General features: G+C 35.8%; 3 protein-coding genes across 4 annotated transcripts; all 3 read right to left on the reverse strand.

Annotated features, from left to right (window-relative positions):
• Window positions 1-531: 531 nt before the first annotated feature.
• On the reverse strand, window positions 532-9,027 carry LOC132299431 (suppressor of mec-8 and unc-52 protein homolog 2). 2 transcript variants are annotated; one of them, XM_059796039.1, is made up of 11 exons: window positions 8,820-9,027; window positions 8,103-8,243; window positions 7,959-8,008; window positions 7,504-7,618; window positions 4,818-4,866; window positions 4,579-4,668; window positions 3,312-3,392; window positions 3,104-3,227; window positions 1,804-2,162; window positions 1,200-1,583; window positions 532-994 (listed from the first exon to the last, which is right to left on the reverse strand). In XM_059796039.1, the coding sequence occupies exons 1-11, from the start codon at window positions 8,864-8,866 to the stop codon at window positions 716-718; spliced, it is 1,719 nt and encodes a 572-aa protein (XP_059652022.1). In that variant the 5' UTR covers window positions 8,867-9,027; the 3' UTR covers window positions 532-715. The 2 variants fall into 2 exon arrangements, with proteins under 2 accessions (XP_059652022.1, XP_059652023.1); XM_059796040.1 differs by lacking the exons at window positions 7,504-7,618; window positions 7,959-8,008; window positions 8,103-8,243; window positions 8,820-9,027 and adding an exon at window positions 5,192-5,231 and having other exon boundaries at window positions 4,818-4,867.
• Window positions 9,028-10,712: 1,685 nt separating this feature from the next.
• On the reverse strand, window positions 10,713-15,186 carry LOC132299433 (NADH dehydrogenase [ubiquinone] 1 alpha subcomplex subunit 6). Its single transcript, XM_059796042.1, has 2 exons — window positions 14,858-15,186; window positions 10,713-11,239 (listed from the first exon to the last, which is right to left on the reverse strand). Exons 1-2 carry the CDS (start codon window positions 15,062-15,064, stop codon window positions 11,054-11,056), a joined length of 393 nt encoding a protein of 130 aa, XP_059652025.1. The 5' UTR covers window positions 15,065-15,186; the 3' UTR covers window positions 10,713-11,053.
• Window positions 15,187-20,247: 5,061 nt separating this feature from the next.
• LOC132301093 (disease resistance protein RFL1-like) lies at window positions 20,248-22,782 on the reverse strand. Its single transcript, XM_059798378.1, has one exon. The coding sequence runs from the start codon at window positions 22,780-22,782 to the stop codon at window positions 20,248-20,250; it is 2,535 nt and encodes an 844-aa protein (XP_059654361.1).
• Window positions 22,783-22,805: the final 23 nt, after the last annotated feature.

A 22,805-nucleotide genomic window follows, 5' to 3' on the forward strand; every position in this document is an offset into this window, starting at 1 on the left:
CTCTCCAGCAGAAAATGTGAAGTGTTTAGCTGAACTTGGTTTTATAACAAAAAATGATTGAACCCTTTGAAATGGTGGGAAGTGAGATAAGTCTCATCATTTTCAATGCAACTCCATATAACCTTCTAACTGCATTAGTTTGAGAAAATTATCATATTTATTCATTTTTCCTCAAATTATATTGATTCTTCCAAGAATGTTTAACTTGAAAATAACAATAAATTTGTTCATCATTTTAATTGGTCACAGTAAATCTTGGTACAGTTGCTCCACCTAGAGGCAATTGAGGTGGTCTCTTAAAACACATTTTTTAAGACAAGTTTTATCTCTAAATACTCATTAGTGTGTGCACAACTTATATGTAAAAAGCGTTTAAAAAAACAAAAAAGAAGTTATATTTGCTAGTTGATGGGCCCACTGACCCACTGTCAAATTGTATGCCATAATAACCTACCATTGTACCACACACTACTAGTCTCACAAAGGAAAAGGAAATGAATAGAGAGGACAGAGAGAACTTAGACCAGGGAGTACAAAAGAGAAAATAGGGAGTCGATAATCACTTTAGTCTAAGAACTCACATCAAACTTTATCCTTCTCCAAGCCTACAATCACGGTTGACAAAATGCCTAACCAAATGTTGTTCTGGCACGCCTAATTGTCAATTTTAATGTGTACACGAAAATGATAATATAACATTAACAGTAGAATCACTTCATATTCGAAGCTTCTTCCCGGGATGCGAGTCATCATCATGCAACCCATCGTCGTCGTTTATTTCACCCTTCTCCATCTTCTTTCTGGCAAGTATCTTGTTAATCTTGTGCAACTCGTTGGTAATCTTCTGGTCTTTGTTCTGCTTTCGTGTCTTACGACCATCCTGCATCTTCACGCCAAACTGGAATGCAGCCTTTGGCATTGCTTCCTTCTGCTCATTGTATGTCGCCCATTCCTCCTCCGTCTCAAAGTCCCACCGATGAAGACGGCCCTTTGCCTGTTGAATGTATCATTCTCATTAGCCAAACACACTTCCCACCAGAGTTTAAAACACAACTATACGGTGCTTTTTAACAAGTCAATGTCCGTTATCCATGTAAGAATTTGTTAGTCCATGCCATATTATACTATATAAAAGCAAATTTGTCACGATAAAAGCATCAGGCATATTAAGTAATTAGTAAGAACAAAGAGACGCTTACCCGTCCACCCATATCCATTTTTGATAAATCATCTTCATCGTCACTGTCCACAACCTCACGGTTATATTCTTGATACCCAGGATAGCATTCAGAATAACTCTCAGATATGAAATTAGGATCCTTCTCACGAGCATCTTTCTCCCTCAGTTGTTGGAGCCTCGAATCATCCCGCTTGAACACTGACCCTAAACCCCGATCCTTCTCTTCTTGAGTCATGAAGCGTGGGTCCTGTTGCATGTTCAAAGCTGTTTGTACATCATAAGCCTCCATGTTCTGCTGAAGGTATTGTTCAGAATAAGCCAGCTGCTCGGCATATTGATAGTCCTGCCACTCTCCCTGATAGCCGCCCACTAGTGCTTGTGCTTGCATAGCATCATATCCATTCTGAACAAGGTCAAAATGGGCAAGTTCAGAAAAACAAATAACGAAATAAATAAATTCTATACAAATTCTCATGTAGCAATGAAAAATTAGCTTCTGTTACTTCTCCCCAAATCTTTGCATTTCTAAACTGTGTTTTACAGCACAAAATCAGAGTAGTCTTCTCTTTCTCCTTTCTTTTTATTTATTTTTTTAAAATTTAGAAAGCAAAAACTTCACACACCATTTGTTGCCAATCATGGGTGGGCTCGGAAGGGGGAACTGGACCATAAACAGGTTCACTGAAATAGGGAATTTTATCCTTATTTCGAGGGGATTCTTCCATGTCCTCTGAGATAGGGCTTTGGCTCATATCTTTACTGGGAATATCATAATCAATGCCCTCTCCCACAAATATGTCGTCCTCATCAGTTCGAGCAACAACTGGTCCTTGCTTCTCTTTTGAATCAGGATGACTCTTTCTGGGAGGCGGGGGAGGTGGTGGGAGAACTTCTCTATCGATTTGATTCATTGACATTCCACCATTAGGCTTTGACACCTTTTCATCTTCATCATATTCATTGGCAATGGCTGATATCTTCCCTGTACAGTTTGACAAATTTTGTTACACACATATAGAAACTGGAGACAATGAAGCAAAATGACCTTACCTAAAGCAAGGAAAAAAGGGAACTACATTGATTACAAAAAAAAATTAAATAACACTATAATGCATAAATAGCAGATTCGTCTCTTTTTCTTTCTTTTTTTTTAAATAATTTTATTTTTTAATTTTTTATAAAATAGATAGAATTCCAAAGTGCTGTCACATTTCATAATAGTGCAGCACATGCACCAAATAAATATTCCAATGAATTCTTTTACATTACTTATCCTTGAAAAGAATTGAATTAATTCACTAGTGTCACTACAGACCTTCCCATTTGAGAAGGATTTGATATGACAACAGTTTGTTAGGCAGACATATTCAAGCTAATCTGAGAGACTATATCGCGCATATCTCTTTACATCACCCAAATAATGTTTTATTAATGTACTATAGTACAAATGAGCTAAAATGCTTTTAAAAAAAATGTATCAAACGGGGAATGCAGCCAAAAGCTCCACAAGGGCCAAATGGGGCCCCTAAACTCTCAATATATCCAAAGTATCAACAATATCCCCCATTGATTTACAATTCCTCCCAATGACCAAACAAAAAAGAGAGCTAATTATAGAGAATTTCAGCGCCCCAATAGGAGTCTTCTCGGCATCAAAAGATCTCCTATTTCGTTCCTTCCACAGACACCACCAAATACACAAGGGTGCCACCCTCCAAAAGTCACAGGCTTGGGAGCCCATTGTACAACCTCTTCAAGCCTCAATCATGCCTCTAGAGGACTAAGGCATAACCCGCTGGACCCCAAACAACCCTAAAATCATGCCCCAACTATCCCAAAATTATATGATAAATCATGAAAGCATAACATTACAGTGACAGTAACCAGCAAGTGCTGATAAGATAATGGGTATTTAGGGAATACCCTTCACATCTCTTTCTTTCTTCTTCTTTTTGAGAACCTTTCCCGATGATCCAAGGCGAAGATATGACATAATTTTAGCAATTCGATCCAGCACAGAACCATCAACACTGACGGTAACCATTTCCTGTGCAACAAATAATAAACAAAATCAGATAAGAGGTACAAAATTAAAGAAAATTATTTGGAGGAAATCAATAAAAAAACAAACCTCTGGGACTGGGCAATCAGCTTTACTTCTATGTAGAGTGGTTGGGATATCATGGGAATGGCTATTCTCAGGATCAGTATTCTATAAAACAAAAAAATAATATTAATAGAGCACAATTCATACATTGATTGAGATTTTCTTTTACTGATTTATTGATTGAGATGAATACAACTCAACCTATCCAAACAAACCTCAAACTTAACCACAGAAGGGATTGTTAATTAGGATTAATCCAAGTGTTAAAAATACTAATGCATCCATAAATGGACACTGATTGACCATCATTTGACTGGAATGTGCTGCTTAAATTTCTAATATCATTCTTCAGAAAGTTATATGGACCTTCTGTTAACTACCATCCACTCTAAAAGCTTAAGCTGTTAGAGAGGGTGTAACTTAAATATATAAATCCTTCAACATGCCCCCTCACGTGTTTTTCAATTTTAAATTAGGGTGACGGTGAGGTTTGAACTCGAGACCTTTGGCTCTGATACCATGTTAACAATTATCTACTCCAAAAGCTTAAGCTGTTAGAGAGGGTGTAACTTAAATATATAACTCCTTCAACTCCTTCAACACCTTCAACTTCAGGTCCAACTGAATGTGCCTAAAATTTAACACCCAAGTCAGCTTAGTGTCAAGCCAGCTGAATAGTCCATCCGAGATCATTCCAAATTTCAGCACTAAATGCAAATGTTTTCCATACCATCTGCAACAATTGGCACTATATGGTGGTTCAAAGATACGACTTACAAGGAGACCAGCTTTTATTGAGCCTGCACGAGTTCCAAGCAGAACTGCACGGTCGTGAATATAGGAGCACTGATAAATTTGTCTGTGTCTAAATGATCGTGTCCAACCTTAACTGAAGATTGGATCAAGACTACTTGTTCAAACTGCACCCAGGTGATCCAAATTAAACTCAAACCGAGTTTCATTTCAGAGAAGCCAACCTCGGTGCGCAAATAAAATGACATTATGACATGTATGGTAACTAAAACCAAATGGGTTAAAAAATTCAACCATGGAAAAATACCAGCTTTCCGGTTCAAAGGTCAAACACACAATGCAAGTAGCCCGCCCCCCCCCCCCCCCCCCCCCCCCCCAAAACACAAAAAAAGCAAAAAGCGAAGAATTTGATCTTATAATCAGTTTAACCAATTCTAGGACTTCCCAGAAGGCCATTTGGTTGCCAAATATCTCTGATGGAGGAGAAAACAGGGAGAAAACTTTTAATTGTATAACATAGATGAATTAAAAATCTTGCCATGTTAAAAATAAAAGCCATTCGACCAGGGAGGAACATCTCATTTGACTTGATGACCGTTTGGGGCTTGACAATCCATTGATACACAGACTGCAACAGGAAAATACATAATTAGAAAATTTGAATAGCTAAAAACTAACAGTAACAGATACTATTTCTTTTTTACTTTTTCTTTTTTTTTTGATAAGTACAACAGATACTATTTCTTAGCTCTAGATATTCTCAAAAAGTTAAAGCACCTTTGCAGTTGCAGTGCGAAATGACACCGGCTGGTCTTCCTTGGAAGCTCTGTTGGACCAAAAAAAATGTGTTAATGTAAACAATTAATAAATCTAGCCTTAACAAGGATATTATGACAATAATATTATAATTATTATGGGTAAGAATAATTTATGTGACTACCCTTAAGTGCTGCATCTATCCTGTAAAAGGTGTTATCTTCTGAAATCCAACTTTCTAAGGAAACAGCATTTAATGCACAAAGACTACTAGAAAAGCTCAAAATTTTTAAATAACCTCCAACAATTTAAAGATTCAGTTGTAAGACGATTTTCAAAAAAAGATTCAACTTTACCTTTCAAGGGTGGATTGAGAATGACACAAAATTTGATAATTGACTTTCCAAAATGAACATGCATTATGGGATATTACAAAATGAGAAGCACATGCTACTGAGATGGGTCAGAGGGAATTTTAATGAAAGTATAAGGGGAATATGTGTACTATTACAGCATTCCTGTTATTTTCTCAAACATTTCCCATATAAAGGAAGAATACAGGAGTTTCATGATTTCCAAAATCTTTTACTTTTTCTTTTTGAAATTAAAATGTCTACAGTTACATTGATGTATTCTAACAAATATGAACAAACAAAGCCTGATATAGCAGGTTTTCCCACATTTGATGCAAAGTATACTAATTAGAAAATAGGCGAATCACAGGTTTTACATTAACACCATATTTTTGTGCAATTTTTTTTTAATAAGTAAAATTGTACAAAAGCACTCAAAAGGGGAGCGCCTCCCAAAAGAACTACACAAGGCCAAATAGGGCCTCTAGACATTCAAAGAGCCCAAAAAACCGACAATCTCCTCTAAAGATCTATAATATCTCCCTACAACCCAACAAAAAAGTACAAATAATAGAGAACTTAAGCATAGAAATAGGATTCTACTTTCCTTCGAAAGATCTTTTGTTCCTCTCGAGCCAAATACACCACTAGACGCGCAAAGGCGTAACCCTCCAAACATCCCGGACTTGGCCCCCTACTATACAATCTCTCCAAGACTCAATCAATCCTCTGGGGGATTTGGGCATGACCCATAGAACTCTAAACAAACCAAGCATCAAATCCCAACAATCTCTAGCTATGGTGCAATGCAAAAGGAGGTGATCCACCGTCTCCTCATCACGAAGACACATGCAACAACAGTTGACCACAACTTGAGTCCTTCTCCTTAAATTATCCTGGGTCAAAATCTTCCCCAAAACAGATTTTCAAGCAAAGGCCACCTTGAGGGGAGCCCTAGATTGCCAAACAGCCTTCCACGGGAAGGAAGCCCCAGACTCCTCCGTAAGACACCTATAGAAGGACCGAACATCAAACCGACCCTGAGATGCAGGGACCCAAACCCGACAATCAGAAACACCACCCGTGATCTCCTGACGATACAACAACTCCAAAAAACCAATGGCATCATCAATTTCCCAATCCTGAAAGTGCCTTTTGAAACAAACATCCCAAGACGATCTTCCACTATCAAAACGATAACAGTTGACCACCATGGCTTGCCTATCCGTGGCAATCCTGAAGAGCCGGGGGAAAGCTAGAGCAAGAGAGCGGTCACTACACTAAACATCCTCCCAAAAACTCATCCTCCTACCATCCTTGAGTCGAAATCTAATGTGTTTAGAGAATCCTTCCCACCATTTCCGAATGAGTTTCCAAACCCCCACACCCCTTGGAAAACGTCCCTCAAGAGAGCACCACCCTCCTGTCCCCTCCCCAAATCTACTCGCTACCACCCTCCTCCAAAGCCTATGCCTCTCCACCCCAAACCTCCAAAGTCACTTCCCAAGAAGAGCCTTATAAAAAGGCACAAATCTTCTAAAACCCAAACCTCCATCCTGGATTGGACTGCAAACCTGCTCCGAGCGAACTAGATGTTACTTGAACTCCTCCTCCACAGCCCTCCACAGAAAATTCCGCTGCAATCTCTCAATTCTCTCAGCCACAGAAGAGGGAATCTGGAATAGAGAGAGAAAATAAGTGGGTAGGCTTGAAAGGGTGCTCTTTCCTATTTTTGAGCTATAGTCATAGTTGAGCTAGTTGTAACCAGCAACATATAGAACACTATTCAAACTTCTAATGACACATCAGACATTCATAATTTTAATAAGCTGTCTGTGATGACTAATGTAATCTCGCCTCAGGGTGACTCCTAAGGTTCTAGCTGTGTTCCTAGTTTTCTCTTCCTTTCCTAGTTCCATCATTGTTCTAGGAGGTTCCAATTCTTTCTCTCTTTAAATCACTCTTTCCATATCAGTTATCACCTAACCGTTCACAACCCAAAGACAGTTCTTTGTTTGTCCAAAACTCTACTATACCTAGTCTAAATCAAGCTTAACCCTTTCCTCTGTCATTTGACTCCAAAACTAGTTACTATCCATAATTTTCAGGGCTTAAAGGGCATTGGATCCAAGAATTTCTTCAGTCGTGACCTCAATAGACTAGCTTATTTCCTTCTCTTGTAGATATTTTCATATTTATTAATCCAAAAATAAGAGTGACATAAAATTAAAATATTCAGGCTGATAGCTGCAAAAGAAAACTTTTAAATTGAAGCTTTTGAACTTGATAACAAGACATGTACATATAAAAAGCAATGTTTCACAAATATGAACTTCTAATTTGAACTCATATACCTTGACTTTCCATCATCATCATCTCCCACATCTGGCTTCTTGTCAATCTCACTTCTCACCTTGTGAAGCAAAGCATAATCCAAGCCTTTAACCAAATGTGTGTGCTCCACATCACCTGATGAGAAAACAATGCCATTTCATAGTCAAATATCACAATAATCATAATCCACAACACAAGTGGTAGGCTTTGCTAACTTCAGATGTCTAGCTACTAAGACTGCAATGACTAAGTACCATAATGTCATTTATAGGAAAAAGAAAAACAAAAGGAGTTCTCTCTCTCTCTCTCTCTCTCTCTCTATATATATATATATATATATATATATATATATTTTGATAAGTAAAAGGAGTTCAATATTTTAATATGTAAGACAGAAGGAATCGCTTAAAATTATAGAAGACATTAAAATTTCATGCAAAAAAAAGGCAAATCATTTCGTTATCAGAATACATACCCCCAAGGTACTTGCTTTTTTCGATGGATATCTTGTGTGCTTCAGCAGCCCTACAAAAAGTTGGCACTATAGTGGTTAATACATATAATTCAATCTATAATCTTACAGCTTCACAGAAAAATAAATAAATAGAGATAAAGATACCGGATATCAACAGTCCCAGGAGGAGCTACTGCATGAAAAGAGCCCAGTTCTGTAGATTCATAATCGGGATTCTGATCTTCTCTACGCTCCTTAGCTCGATCTCGATATTTCGGTTCTTCTGGCGCTTCAACCTTCTCCTCTCTGCACAACAGATAATCCATTTCAACTACTCTCGCAATACAACAACAGCAACCAAACCTTTTCCCAACTACTTGGGGTTGCATACATGAATCTTATGTTTCTATTCCACTCTATTTACATAGAAACATACGGTATTCGATATATATATATATTTGATAGATATATTCCATCAATATGTGCACAGAAACACCATTGAAAGAATCAAACTTCAACACAAATCAGAACAGAACCAAATTCAATAATTAAGAAAATGAAACAAAAAAATATGTATCAACGTGAACCACAGTTACCCATATTCGTACACATAGATGATATTTAGAAGTAACCATTAGTTTAGCTAATATAGATCCCAATCCACGCCAGCTAAGACCCTGACAAGCTTCCATCCTCTGAGGTATCTTCACCTAATTTACCAATTACACACACTCATTCACTCAACCACACACAGGGGCATCACACATTAATCTCACCAAATTCGTGCCCTAGTTTCGGTCAATCAGCTGGCATGTATAATCCGATTTCAGATCAAACAGAAGAACCAAAAAAAAAAGTAGGTAAGTCTAAAAAAATACATACTTGCGACGAATTATCTTCTCCTTGTGATTTCTCTTGGACGAAGCCATTGAAGAAAACACTAGATTGAAATTTCTGATTGATATAAGGAATTGAATGCCTTCAAAACATTGAATTTGAGTTTTATTTCATTTGATCCCAGAAAGGTTGCACATGTATAAAGTAGGGGCCTTTTGTTTTCGCGGTTAGGGTTATCAGTTGCTAAGGGTAAGATTGTCCCGTACATATATCTATTTTAATGAATGCATAAAATAAGAACAATAATATAATTATAAAAATATATGTATATAGTAAATACTATATAAATAAACTTTATATCAATTTTGAACAATCGTGGTGAATACATTGATTACGTTAGTTCAAAACTCGTAAAATTGTTTTACTTAGGGAGTTCTTGGTGCCAACCAAAAAAAAAAAAATAACAAACTCTGTAAAATTAAAGAAAATTATGTTATAGAAAATCATGAAAGTTTTAAAAAAGAATTGGTTAATAATGGGTCCTGGGAAAAAATGGAAAGAAAATATTTGAGAGTAGAAATTATTGAGTTTTTTTTTTGGGTACATTTTATGGGCTTTTACTGATATTTTTTGAACAATCTTGGTATTTTAGTTAAATAATATAAACTTTTGTGATGGAAAATGTACTAATATTACTGCCAAAATGGTACTTAAATGCTAAATAAAATCGAATGGAAAATCAAAACACACTACTTAAAAAAAAAAAAAAAATTGAATCTTTAGAAACATAAGGAAAATTATTCCATTACTTTTTTTTTTTTTTGGGTTAAGGTAGCCTCTCTCCTCTTCCTTTACCTTTTATCCCCCTAACTGCTTGTTTGCTTTGGTGTTAGAATAAAAAATGCTTTCATTAGAATTATTAAAACTTTGTTTGGGTGAAAAACATGTTTGGTGACATTATTATAATAATTTTCATAAATTAAATTATTTTTAAATTTATTTTGTAATAATATTTTTTAAAATACTTGTATTGCTAATTTTACAATAATATTCTTTTAAATTAAAAGGATATAGCAACTTCAAAAAAGAATAGTTGAAATTCACTCTACAAAAGTATAAAAAAGGATAAAATTGTTTAAGAAAAAATAGTTACATAAAACATACTGTACATGTCACATGTACTTCGATGCGGTTTTAAGAATTCTCAATTTCAACTTTACACCTAAATACATTTTAACCTTTCATCTCTATTTGACACTTTCAACCTCCATTTGAGCCCTAAATTGCATCATGAGAGTCACATTACCTAAAATTTAATAAACAAACATTAATGTAGACGTGACCGGACCTCTGGTACAATGGTACCATCCTTCCTCTTCAAATACAAGATTTGAGAGTTCCAATCTCATTAAAAACATGTTCTATTTATTTTTATTTTTTTTACCATTAGTTTTCGAACCAGTAACAAAACATGTAGAGCACTAATTCTCTTAACTTCGAATATCTTTCCATTCACATCATGCACATTCATAATTTCTCAACTTTTATATACTAATATGTTGCCAACCACATTATGCACATTCATAATTTCTCAACTTTTATATATTAATATCTTGCCAACCATCTTGGTAAATGCTAATGTGAAGCCGACCAAGTGCACTCCAACGGTCAAATTAATTTGTATATTTGAGAAAGGATTAAATATGAGATTTATGGCCTATCTTTTTAAATTAACCGATGACTAGCCATTACATTTAGAAAGAGTGAATAGCATAGTAGTTGTTATTTCTATCTCATTCAGTTTATCCATATCATTTGCATCTCTGTGTCACTTGGAGTATCACTACATAAGTCAAATTTGGATATCAGCTTGGATTAAGATGTCTCTATTGCAATTTGACAAAATTAAGTATAGTAAAAAAGGAATTCTAAAAGAGGTTTCAAACACAAATAAGAACACTTCTGTCAAGAAAATAAACATCAAATTGGATTTACAAAACTCAATCATCTCATTGAATTTGATCTTATTAAGCAACAGCACAGAAAGCTACATGCTTCATCATAAAGCAATAAAATGCCCAATTTCTCGACGTTATATTCTGATAACCAAAATAGCTTCTTTAGAAATGAACATCTTGTTCCAACACAATGACCTTAGAAGAAGAACAAAGGGACCTTTATCCAACAGGGAGGTACATAAACTGATTCAAGTTCATCGTTATTTCGGAATTCTACAACCAAAAGCGAAATCCAAAGAGAGCTTCACCAGCAAATAAGGTTCAGAAGTAGTTGGTCTTGTAGAAATTCTTTAGGAAATCGGAAGCGCCCTGATCCTTAGTGCCCACATCCTGCACAAGCCCATGATTACCCACCACATATTGGCCGATGATGTGGTGCCTCTGCTTCGCATGCTCCACAATATTGTTCAGCTCTTCCATTGCTTTAAAGAGCAGCATATCAATCACCTGCATGCAGTGGCAGAGCCGGAAATTCAATTCAGCGGGGGCAATCAATAAGAATTTATTTATTTTTTGAACCAAAATAATGGAGTGGATAATATTTAAGTTCAAATCTTGATGTTTCCTCCCTTCAAGTTTCTTGCACCGGCTTAGGGTTTTTGAAACTTACTGAAAATATTTTTGTAATTACTCTACTTTGTGCTTTTGGTTTCAGTGAGATGGGAGTAAAAGAGAGAGAGTGATGGCCGGAATCAAAGAGATGAACTTGGCGTGGGTCGTGAAAATGAGGGGCATAGAGAATTTGAGAAAGAAAAAAGGAAATTTTGACAGAAAAAATTGTTGAGAACCCTCAAACAAATTATTTTTAAGACAATTTTGAGTTGGGGCATGTTCACAATTATAAGGAAATGTGTATAGAAAATTAGAGTAACAAAAATTCAGCGGGAGCAGACGTATATATGGCTCTGACCGGGCTGCAAATAATACCATTGAAAAAAATGTAATTCCATATGCAACATCATCAGTTTTACCATTTCTCTACAAGGGTGGTTAACTTGGAGAATCATCTAACATTATGTATCATTTACATATACAACTTTCAAAAACTTAAGTGATCATGTGCTGTGGGCAAAAACAGTAGGAAAGACTCTTAACAAAGAACATTCAGTGACTTAACTAGTAAAAACTTCAATAAACAAAAAAGTTGTCTACATGCTCTATTGAGATCAACCTCTTGAACATCTGCATCACCATCTTATACTTCCAAGTTTAATCTTACTCAGATCCTGAAGCTTTACTCTTCTCATAACACAAAATGCATTTCATAACGTCCTAATTGCAGTACCTTCTTTTACTAGTTTAATCCATAGTTAGCAATAAAAGGGTGCGTTAAGTCAAGTTGATGATCTAATCTGTAAAATCTCTATATAAATTGATAGGTAAACAACTTCTTTGTCAGGTATTGAATGACAACAATAACAATTGGTTTTGGCTCATTTTTTCACTGAGTTATTAAGTGAACTTTTGCAGAACTAAGAAAGCATGAGTGGCCAGACAAACTTCCACATGACACTGCATTTGTCTCAAAGGGCTATATAGGTTGAGCAACAGAAATAATTTCTTTTTATAAGAATAAGACTCTGATTTGTATACACCACCACAAACATATATATAGACTCGTTATTAGTAACCAGTGAAGTTGAAGCATGGATGTATTTATGGAATATGACAATATAATAGAAAACGGTAAATATTATAGAAACTAACATAAGTTTGACAATTCACATGGCAAGCGAACGCATTATGAACTTTATAGTTAGTTCTACATTTGCTACTGGACCATAAACATAGCTCGACAAATTTTATTGAAATTTGAAACTAACAATCTACAATTATAATTTCAAAAATGCTACCTATTTGAAGTGGGAGTCTTCAAATTTTGAAAGCAGCACACAAAATGACCTAAACTGAGGGTGTCCAGCTCCAAATAAATTCTGTCAAATAGTCAGGAAATTTTTTTTTTTTTTTTTTTTTGATAAATAAATAGTCAGGAAGTTTTTACTTTTTCCAAAACACCGGCCACCAGGTAAGTGGAGAAAATCAATAAAATCCAGATGTTTTTCTGTTTATCAGAGTTAGACACACGCTTTGATCATTTGATCCATGACTATTAAGTACTTTTTTGTGCTTTGGCATTTTTTCAATCAACTGGTATCTATTAAACAATAAGGTAACAGTAAAGCTTAGTATCAAACAAACACAAAATCAATGGGCAGTTTGTGAAGTACAAAAATTTGTCAAGCCCCTTTTAGTTTTATTTTTAATTTTCTTTTTATTTTTATTTTTTTGATAAGGAAATAATGTATTAAAGAGCATCAAAAGGGGAACACGTCCCTCCAAAGCTACAAAAAAGGCCAGAAAGGACCTCTAAACCCTCAAAGAATCCAAAAGATCAACAAACTCCTCTATGAATTTACAGTTTCTCTCAAGAACCCAACAAAAAAGGGTGCTAATAATGGAGGACTTCAAAGACCCAATGGGATTTTCCTTTCCTTCGAAAGATCTCCAATTTCTCTCAAGCCAAATGCACCACCAAACACATAAAGGTGTAACCCTCCAGAAATCACGAACTTGAACCCCCACTGGAAGACCTCTTTAGTTATTACAACTAGAATTAATTTTTTGATGTCTTAGAAAACATTTTCCATAAGTATTAACAACCTAAATGCTCCAGTTGGTTACTGAGAAATTCTACCGAAAAGCAAAATGAGATTTTTAATCATATGACACCTACAGAAACAAACAATACATGCATAACAATCAGTAAATTTACATGGCAACTAGACAGAGCATGCACCTTGTTATTACAATTTGCCTAACATGCATTTTTTTATAGATTAAAAACCAACCTCATGCAGTTGGCATAAGGCTTGAAGAAGAGTTTAGGGTTGAGACCAAAAAAATTAATATTAGAATTTTTCACAATGAAAATAAAAGGTTCTTTTCTCCTAAACTCAATTTTCAGCTGGAATAATTAGATCAATAGATTGCTGCAATCTTAAGCCGTAGGTTGTGAGCCTCATACACTGATGATAAGCACAAGTCATTTATGTGATGTGATAGCTTAAGTGATTTCAAGAGTGATCAAAAGGAGAGAACCCCAATGAAGAGATTATATTAAACTCCAGTCTACTCAATAACTAAGCAGAAATTTCTCCCACACGAAGATCTACATCGTAAAAAGAACAATCAGAAATCACCCCTTTCCATTTTTTAAGTTACTGTATTTTTTTTTTTTTTTTATAAGTAAAATGTACTAGAAAGCGTTCAAAAGGGGAACGCGTCCCAAGAGCTGTACACAAAAAAGAGAGGAAACTATGGACTCAGAGAACCCAAAAATAAACGTTGGTATCAAACAAAACCAAAGCTAAATGTACAGCTTGTGATATAGTAAATCAAGCTCTTCAATTGGGTTTCGCGAAATAAAAAATTTGTTTACCCAGGAATTAAGTTCTCCTTGAGAAAATGTCTTTCATTTTGGGAAAAACTGAGCCCAATGCTCTATTTTGTTGCTGAGAAAATCCAAGAAACGTAAAAATTTCCATCTTTTGACACCTAAAAATACACCTACATTCCCAAATACAAAGCTAATCGTCTCGGTGGGGGTAATTCTTCCTTCCGGAAATATCTTCCAATTGATCAAACTGTGCCCGATGCCCGGTTTGTTTCCCGAGAAAATCTAAGAAAAAAAGGAAACCCAAAAACATGCACACCTACATTCCCAAAAACAAAGCTAATAATTTCGGTGGGGTAATTCTTCCTTTCGGAAATATCTTCCATTCAGGCAAACTGAACCCAATGCACTGTTTGTTTTCTGAGAAAATATAAGAAACCCAAGAAATTTTCATCATTTAACACCTAAAAGACCAAAATCATCCACGGCAAACTAGCCAAATACAACGGTAATAGTCTCAGTGGAGTTGAAAAAAAATTCCTTTATATTCCCTGAGCTGATTTTGATTTTCCGAAATAACAAACGAGGCAATTATCGAATGAAAATCACAAAACCCAGATCTGATAATGATAATTGAGCAATGAAAAAGGAGGGGTTTGAGGTGTGTTTACCTTAGGGTCCTTAACGTGGCCGTTCTTGCGGATTTGGGCGGCGATGGTGGAGCGAAGCTGGGAGGGCGCGACAACGTCGTCCAGGTTGTAGATATCCATGACGGTGGGAATGGATCTGCAAGCTGTCTTGAAGAATTCGAAGGTCCGATGCCTTGCCTCCTCCAGTGTCGCTGAGTTCGGCGGAACCTTAAGACTCCTAAACGACATCTTCGGTCAACCAAATCAAATCAAAAGAACATCCGAGACAACAACTATGAGCACCGTGATTGTTTTAGATATATACATACACATCTATATATCTGTGTGTAAAAGTATATTTGGCTTTGGCACTAGATCCCTAGTGTGTGAGGCCACGAAAGTTGAAACCAAATCAAGCTTTCTTTTAGACGACGCCGTTTGGTGGGCATCAATTTTATTTTAGGCTTCTTTTATTAGATGGAAATTAGTACTGAAAAATTTATAATGAGAAGTAAAAGAAAATGGAGTAAATGAAAGGAAAATATATCTGATTAACATAAATTTTATTTTTTTAAAAAAATTATATAAAATTATCATTTTATAATTTAAATAAAAATTTTCTCAAGAAATCAAAGGTTTTTGCATGTTATGTAGGAAAATTTTATAGAATAGTGAAGGGGTTATAAAAACTAATTTTCCTTCAAAAATTTCTTTTTCGTGCTAAGCTAGAGTTTAGAAAAATTTCATTTGTGTTTTATTCTTGTTATTTCTACCTAACCAAATGGAGCCTCCATGGTTAATGTTCGATATGTAGGGCATGTGATTTATTAATGGAATAAGAAAAAAATTGAAAGGTATATAGAAAGATAAATGAACATCAAGTGAAAATACAACAATAATAACTAAAGAGCAGCTAATCATATGCCATTTTAAGAATAATAATTATTTCTTGTATTATATTTCTCTCAATATATGGACAAAAAATATTAAATTATCCTTGGATGGGGCATGTGAGTACCAAGTAGGAAAAAAAAATATTAAAAAAAAAAAGAAAAAGACAAAAAAGAGAAGTTCCATCATCTATTAAATTTCATTAAACAGCTATAGATGGATTCGGAAATGAGGGAGGTTAAGTTCTCATGGATAGCACTTGTTGCATTGGCTTCAACCAAACAAAGCCTTGTTAGGCTCTATAACACCTACAATTGAAGCATTTCGATTTCACTAATGAACAAATGAGAATGATGAAACATGGTACGTGTAGAGAAAAAGCTAGGTTCCTAAATAAGAGTTTGAATGATTACCAAAACAAACTTTTGCAGCAACATCTTCAACCATCTGAAAAACAATGCATGAAACTCCAATGAAATATAGAACCGAAATTGAAACCAGAGATACATTTTCAATCTTTTTTTTCCCATTAATGTGGGAAATTTTAGTCATACAAAATGGAACAATATAGTACAGTCCATAGAATTGAAGTGAACCAGCATTTCATCAGCTTGCTTCTGGTAGAAAGTCGTCGAGTATGTTCAATGAACCAAGTCAGAGCATCATAGAAATGTGGTAGGTCTAGTAAATCTTCCCAGTGGCATAAATCAGAAAACTACTTCCAAACTGCTCTTGCATAGGGACAGCACCAAAAGTGGTGGTCTCGAGAATCCACATCCCCGAAACAATTGTGACAGATAGCAGGTCCAGTAACCTCTCTTCCTTAGATTTATAAACGAACAATCTACAAAAGAGAAGTGTCGTAGAATGAACTCTCTGTTTTGAAGAATGGACTTCCATATAACCGAGTCATTCACCTTTGCATTCATAGACCAGAAATGAGCAGCTTTGATATCGTACTTCAATCTTTACGTAGAGAATTTGAAAATCTCAAAATGAAGGAGTCAGAAATCATCAAGGCTGATATCCGAACAGAAGATCGAAAGGCTGATATTCTTACCAAAGAGCTCACGAAAGAAAAGTTTTGCCATCTTAGGGAGTTGTTTGGTGTTGTGAAGAAAGTGCATTAAGGGGGAGTGTTGGAAAGTAATGCACTTTCCTGTGGTACATGCATCACTCTTACAAATCTAGAAGTTTCATCAAGTGTAACTCTAGGGAGTTGATAAGATATTTGTAATGGAAGATTTGTAAAAAACAAGTCCACTATAGTTGAGAATTAAAGAATATACCCGATTCTTCAATTTCTGCAATCTAAAGCAAGAGATGAAATATGGTAGCAGAGTAATACCAATTGCATTCTGCAAGCCTTAATATTACAAAACATCATAGTCATTGGTTGCACATTCTAATTTAAGGATCTTTTACAAAATAAAGTCCAAAATCTGTTTATCTTCAAAGATTAACAGAGTAACACCAATTGCTGCATTATGTCTACATAGAAGAAATCCCATATACAGGCTTCACAATTCACAGTCAAGGTCAAGTAATCCCATATAAAGGTCAAGTAATACTTGACAAACTAGGGGGAAAATAAATTAATACTTGACAACAGACAAAATGTGCGAAAAAAATCCTTACTTTTGCTCCAGAAAGAAATGAACATTGCCAGACCTTCATTGCCATCGCCTTGAAAGGTAAGAAAGCCGCATCCACTTCTTCTCAATTTTATAATTCCAAGCTGAATTTTAGACATAATACACTAGGATGTAATTGACTGGGTAAAAAGGCAGTTCAATGAATAAATTAACAACCTCATTAACAAGTAAACAGTTTTGATCCCCATACCTTGTCCAAGAAAATGAGCAGGAAGGTCCAAGCAACAGGCTCCAGTCAAGACAAAATACTATGCCTCGCGCCAATAGGAAAACATACTTACAATGCAATAAACGAAAACAATAGCAAGCTTTAATTGTCTATAAAGCACCAAATTTTTCATAATAATATCAATTACAAACTCTGCCTACACAGATTTTGCTATGAATAAATAAAGTACAGACAATAATAACAATGCATAGAAGTCTTTAGCAAGTGGGCTCATCAATTACATGAAGTGATATGAATGAGATGAGCTCAAACCAAACAACATTGAGACGATATATACAGATATAAGTTACATTATAAAACATTGGTTGTAAAAAATATTAAACAAAATAAGTATCAGTCGCTTCTTATCAATTACATAATCAACACCCGATATTTGAGAAATTGTTAGTTGCTGGAGCAGAGCAACTCAATATCTTCTATGACATTCACGAACAAGAAATCAGAATATAAAATCAGATCATTTCCTTGAAAAGGCTGGTAACCAAATTCCACATAGTGAGCAGAGATGGAGAGCTGGAAAGAAATTGAGAGCCAAGCTCCACATTAAATGGTCCATATCATCTGCACAGAGAAGCATAATTCATTACATAATATTAAGAATATATATATATATATATATAAAATTACAACCTCTCCGACATCTCGAGCTTTTAAATTAGATGGTGGTGAGCATGGTATCAGAATCCCTGAAATTGCAGGTTGCTACAGGTTAGAGAACAACACGAAGTGTGTGTTTGCCACTACAAATGAAGAAAAACTACAAGTCTTGTATGAAGTATGTATCATTGTCTGAACAGATATAGATTCACTTTTTTGTGTGTGGAGGAACTGACATGGATGATTGCCTGATTGGAGCTCTAATCTTGAAGTACTGCTTCTACGAAGAGAAGGCTGAATCATCATAGAATGACATCCTTTTCTTATATGCATATACTCAGTATGCAGAGATATATCACATTCATAAAGTATATTTTCTATGCCAACAAACTTTAAATGAGAATAAGTAAAGCACATTATCGGAAAGGACGTTTGAGAAGCAATCCCAGTTAGTTTCGAAACCATGTCTATGCCAACAAGGCAAGGCAGGTTAAATTAGTGATAGATTCTAATTTTGACAGGAAGGTCAAAGTTGCAGGCTCCAGTCAGGACACAATACTATGCCTCGCGCCCCAAAGTTCAAGGCCTAACAGCATCTTGTCTTTTCACTCAAACCAATTTGTAATAGGAAAATAAATTTACAATGCAATATATGAAAACAATAGCAACCTTTAATAGTTTATAACACTTCACAATTTTCATAATAACAGCAGTCACAGACTCTGCTTACACAGATTTTGTCAATGAACTAAACATAGAAGTCTTTAGCAACTGGTCAGCTCATCGATTACATGAAATAATATAAATGGGATGAGCTCAAACCAAACAACCTTAAGACAATATATACAAATCTAAGTTGTTAAAGCAAATATGTATCAATCGCTCCTTATCAATTACACAATCAACACAGAGATTTGAGAAACTGTTAGTTGCTGGATCAGAACAACTCAACACCTTTCATGACATTCTCGAAGAAGAAAACAGATATAATATCATATCATTTCCTTGAAGAGGCCGGTAACCAAATTCCACAAGCAGAGACGGAAAGCTGGAAAGACATTTGAGAGCTAAGTCCAACATTAAATGGTCCATATCAGCTCCACAGAGAAGCATCATTTCTTACATACGACTAAGAATATATAAATAGTTGAGTTACAACCTCTCCAACATCGTAAGAGTTTGGAACACCATATGAATCACAGGTATGATACGAAGCACAATTTTATATTAAAGATTGTGCCTTTTATTCTAGATAAACACCTAAATCTTAAAAAAGAACAGTTAACAACGCACCACTTACCATCAAATCCTGTTGATCTATTTTGGTCACAAAATATTGCTGAAGTAGATGCAGTAACTTGAAGACGAATTTGAAGTAATGTAAATTTATGATACTTGGAAGCGTACCCTAATGTCTGCCCTTACCATCTGAATTTTGACAAAACTCCTCAGCATACTAAAAAGTCTCTAAATTTCTGCCGTTAACAATATTGAAAAACATTCCCTAAACACTATAAAATTGTTTGTAATTTAGACCGACAAAAAATTGAGAGAAAGAGAGCATTCAAAAATGAAAAACTGAATGCAAAATTTGGAACAAACACTCCTATTTTAGAATAGCAATTGGCTACAAGGCTACTTTTCAAATTCACAAGCATGTCAGTACTATTTATTAATTTGAAGAAAGTTTTTTAAGCTTTTCATGTGAGACTAATTTTAATTCCATACAATCTACTCAACACAGTGAATTTAGAAATCCCAGGTAGTTTCGAACCAATTCTATGGCAACAAAGTTTTAGTGTATTCATTACAAAGAAAAGAAAATTGTTTGAGCAATTAAAATGAATAAGAAAAGGTAGTTATATGAAGTGGCTGGAAGTATAGTTATTTGTAGATTAGAAGAAAAAATTCAAATTGTGTGGTATCAGTGTAGTATACCTGCATGCAGGGACTACAACTTCATTAAAGGGTGCTAATATTAAACAGAATTGCAGTGTCGTATTGTTACCTGTATGGACTACAACGTCATTGGGAGGAATTGATGTCCACAGAATGATTGATCAGCGATATATTTGGAAGAGCGGGGCGAATCGTGATTTAGTGGCATCATCTTCCCATTTTAATGCTTCCCACCATTTCAGTTCTCCTTTAATCTTTCTCAAATGAGGTGCACTGTCGATGCCAAAAGGAAATATTTCCAGTTTTGGACAATCTTTAAAAGTAACCTCCTCTAAGGAAGGGCAATGCAAGTACAGATGGTTCCTCTTCCTCTTGGAGAAGCCAACCAATTCTCGTAACCATCCAAGAACCAAAAGCTTCAGTTTGGGTAAGTTCACGTGTTCAAGCCTCCTGTTGTCCTCCTCCCTCTCATCGAAATCAGCTGAAATTATCTCCTCCAATTTCCAACAAGAACTAATATCCAATATTTCTAAATTAAGGAGTTGCGGAATCAATCCCCATGAGAACACCTTCTTTATCGATTCGCATCCCGATATTTCCAAGTCCTTCAGTTTGGTGAAGCTATTGGTGGTGCTGCTTAATTGCATTGGTAATTTGTCGCAGCAGATGCCCCTTAAATGATCTAAGTATTTCAATCGAAGGTATTCTAAGTTTGCAAAAGCATGCCCTTGCAATCCTTCTTCATCTATCATATATTCATGTATACCAGAATGGACGGATAAACATTTTAACCCATTAACTCTTTTCGCACCCAACTCTGATAGTATTTGAAGGGTTTCACAACCCTTTAGGTAAAAAGACTCCGAACGTAGGAGTACCTGTTTTATTTCTTCACTAGTTACTTCTCCTCCATCCTCATACTCCGGGTTAAATGATAATGACAGGTACCTCTCAAATATTTTGGGAATACTTAATGATGCCGGTTTTAAATATCCAACATGGAAGTTGAATTTCTGTATGGTACGATCTTTCCATGGTTGGCTGTTATTGAGAAAGTGTGTCAGACAATACTTTGTTGTGAAGTCGAATTTAAGTGAAGAGAGCCGTGTCAAGCTGCCAACCTCTTTTGCAAAAGTTTCCAAATTACTCAATTCCCCTTTCATCCTTTTAATACTCAATTCTTGAAGCAGGGAAAGTCTGGATATGGTCACACTAGAAGGAACCATCTCATCTTTGGGGACTCTCACACTTAGAGGTAAAATTTTCAAACGTTTAAGGCCGGTCAACTTCCGCACCTCATCTTTGTGGACTCTCAAAGTTAGAGGTGAAAATTTCAAACTTTTAAGGCTGGTTAACTTCCACATCTCACTAGGTTGATACGGCATATTGTACGCACTGCTGACATGGAGCACCTCAAGTCTCTGGAGCACACTTACTTCCTGAGGGAAAGCCTGTAAATTGTCGCATCCTTCCAAAAGCAATGCTCGAAGGTTGACCAAATTTGAGATGGAGGATGGCAATGAGGAGATGCGACTTCCTGACAGATCCAAAAGTCGAAGGTTAGGCATGTGATTGAAGAAACATTCAGGTATTGCCTCCAGATAATATCCACGTGGCTGAAGCAGCAATGTTGACAGCTTGGGACATTTTGGCTTCTCTGGTAATTTGTATTCCTTGGCATACATAAATGAAATCCTACTTGCTTCTTCCCATTCCTTATCATCAGGTATTTCCTGCACGGACATGGACAGTCCAGCTCTCACCATGAACCTGCTCTCCTCTCCTCCCGCAGAAGTCATCGTCAGAACTAAATCTCGAACCACATCATGCATCTTTACATGTTTTTCATCCTCACACTTCTCCAACAGAGATGCACCAATAAGGTCATGTAATTTCGCACACCCATCATCATAAGCATCTTTCAAAGTCCCTTTACTCCAAAGAAACCCCTCCGCTCTCCAATAAGTGATCAGCCTAGATTTTTTAATCTTTGCATCTTCTGGAAACAAGCCACAATACAGAAAACAATTCTTGATGCTGTCACCCTTCAACGCGTCGTAACTGACCTTCAATGACTTGAACACATCCTCATTCATAGTTTCAGTGTCAGACATAGCTGATGAATTCAACTTGTTCAAAAAATTACTCCACACGCTTACATCTTCAACCATTCTCAACACCCCACCTGCTACTTTTAGTGCAAGTGGTAAGCCACCACACTTTCTGACGATTTTTTCAGCAATCGGCTTGGTAGTTGGGAGCAATGAGATTCCTCCCGCTTTTGAGTTAAACAATTTCCATGCTTCACTTTGGTCTAAAACTTCCACTTTGATCTCCTTATCAGTTAACATTTTTCGACAAACTCCAATATCTCTGGTTGTCAGAACAATTTTGCAACCCTTCTCTTGACTTGTACTTGGTATACCCACTCTGATCAAATCCACTTCTTCCCAAACATCATCCAGAAGCAACAAATACTTCTTGCCCTTGAGTTTCTCAAACAACATTATTGAAACTCTATCATCTGTTTTATCCTTTACATCCGGTAATGACAAGCGCAGTGCAACTTCATCTTGAATCTTCCTAATGCTCCAAGATTTTGAGACGGTTACCCGTATTACAATATGAAACATAGTTTGAATTTCAGGCTCACTATTCAAGACATTCATTAAGGTTGTCTTTCCCACCCCACCCATGCCCCAAATTCCAATCTTTTGGA

The sequence above is a fragment of the Cornus florida genome, unplaced genomic scaffold, assembly GCF_030987335.1.
Source record: "Cornus florida cultivar Cherokee Brave unplaced genomic scaffold, ASM3098733v1 CherokeeBrave_3.0.0_Hap2_Chr03, whole genome shotgun sequence".
Lineage (NCBI taxonomy): Eukaryota > Viridiplantae > Streptophyta > Magnoliopsida > Cornales > Cornaceae > Cornus > Cornus florida.

Bases quoted from the DNA above. Each gene is read 5' to 3' on its own strand.
- LOC132299431 (XM_059796039.1), bottom strand. From the start codon at position 8,866: ATGGCTTCGTCCAAGAGAAATCACAAGGAGAAGATAATTCGTCGCAA. The intron at 3,393-4,578 runs GCAAGATTTTTA...TTTGTTTTATAG, and splicing joins TGGCTTTTATTTTTAACATG to AATACTGATCCTGAGAATAG. The intron at 1,584-1,803 runs GTGTGTGAAGTT...GACCTTGTTCAG, and splicing joins CCCATGATTGGCAACAAATG to AATGGATATGATGCTATGCA.
- LOC132299433 (XM_059796042.1), bottom strand. From the start codon at position 15,064: ATGTCGTTTAGGAGTCTTAAGGTTCCGCCGAACTCAGCGACACTGGAG. The intron at 11,240-14,857 runs GTAAACACACCT...CACTGCATGCAG, and splicing joins GCCACGTTAAGGACCCTAAG to GTGATTGATATGCTGCTCTT.
- LOC132301093 (XM_059798378.1), bottom strand. From the start codon at position 22,782: ATGGGTGGGGTGGGAAAGACAACCTTAATGAATGTCTTGAATAGTGAG.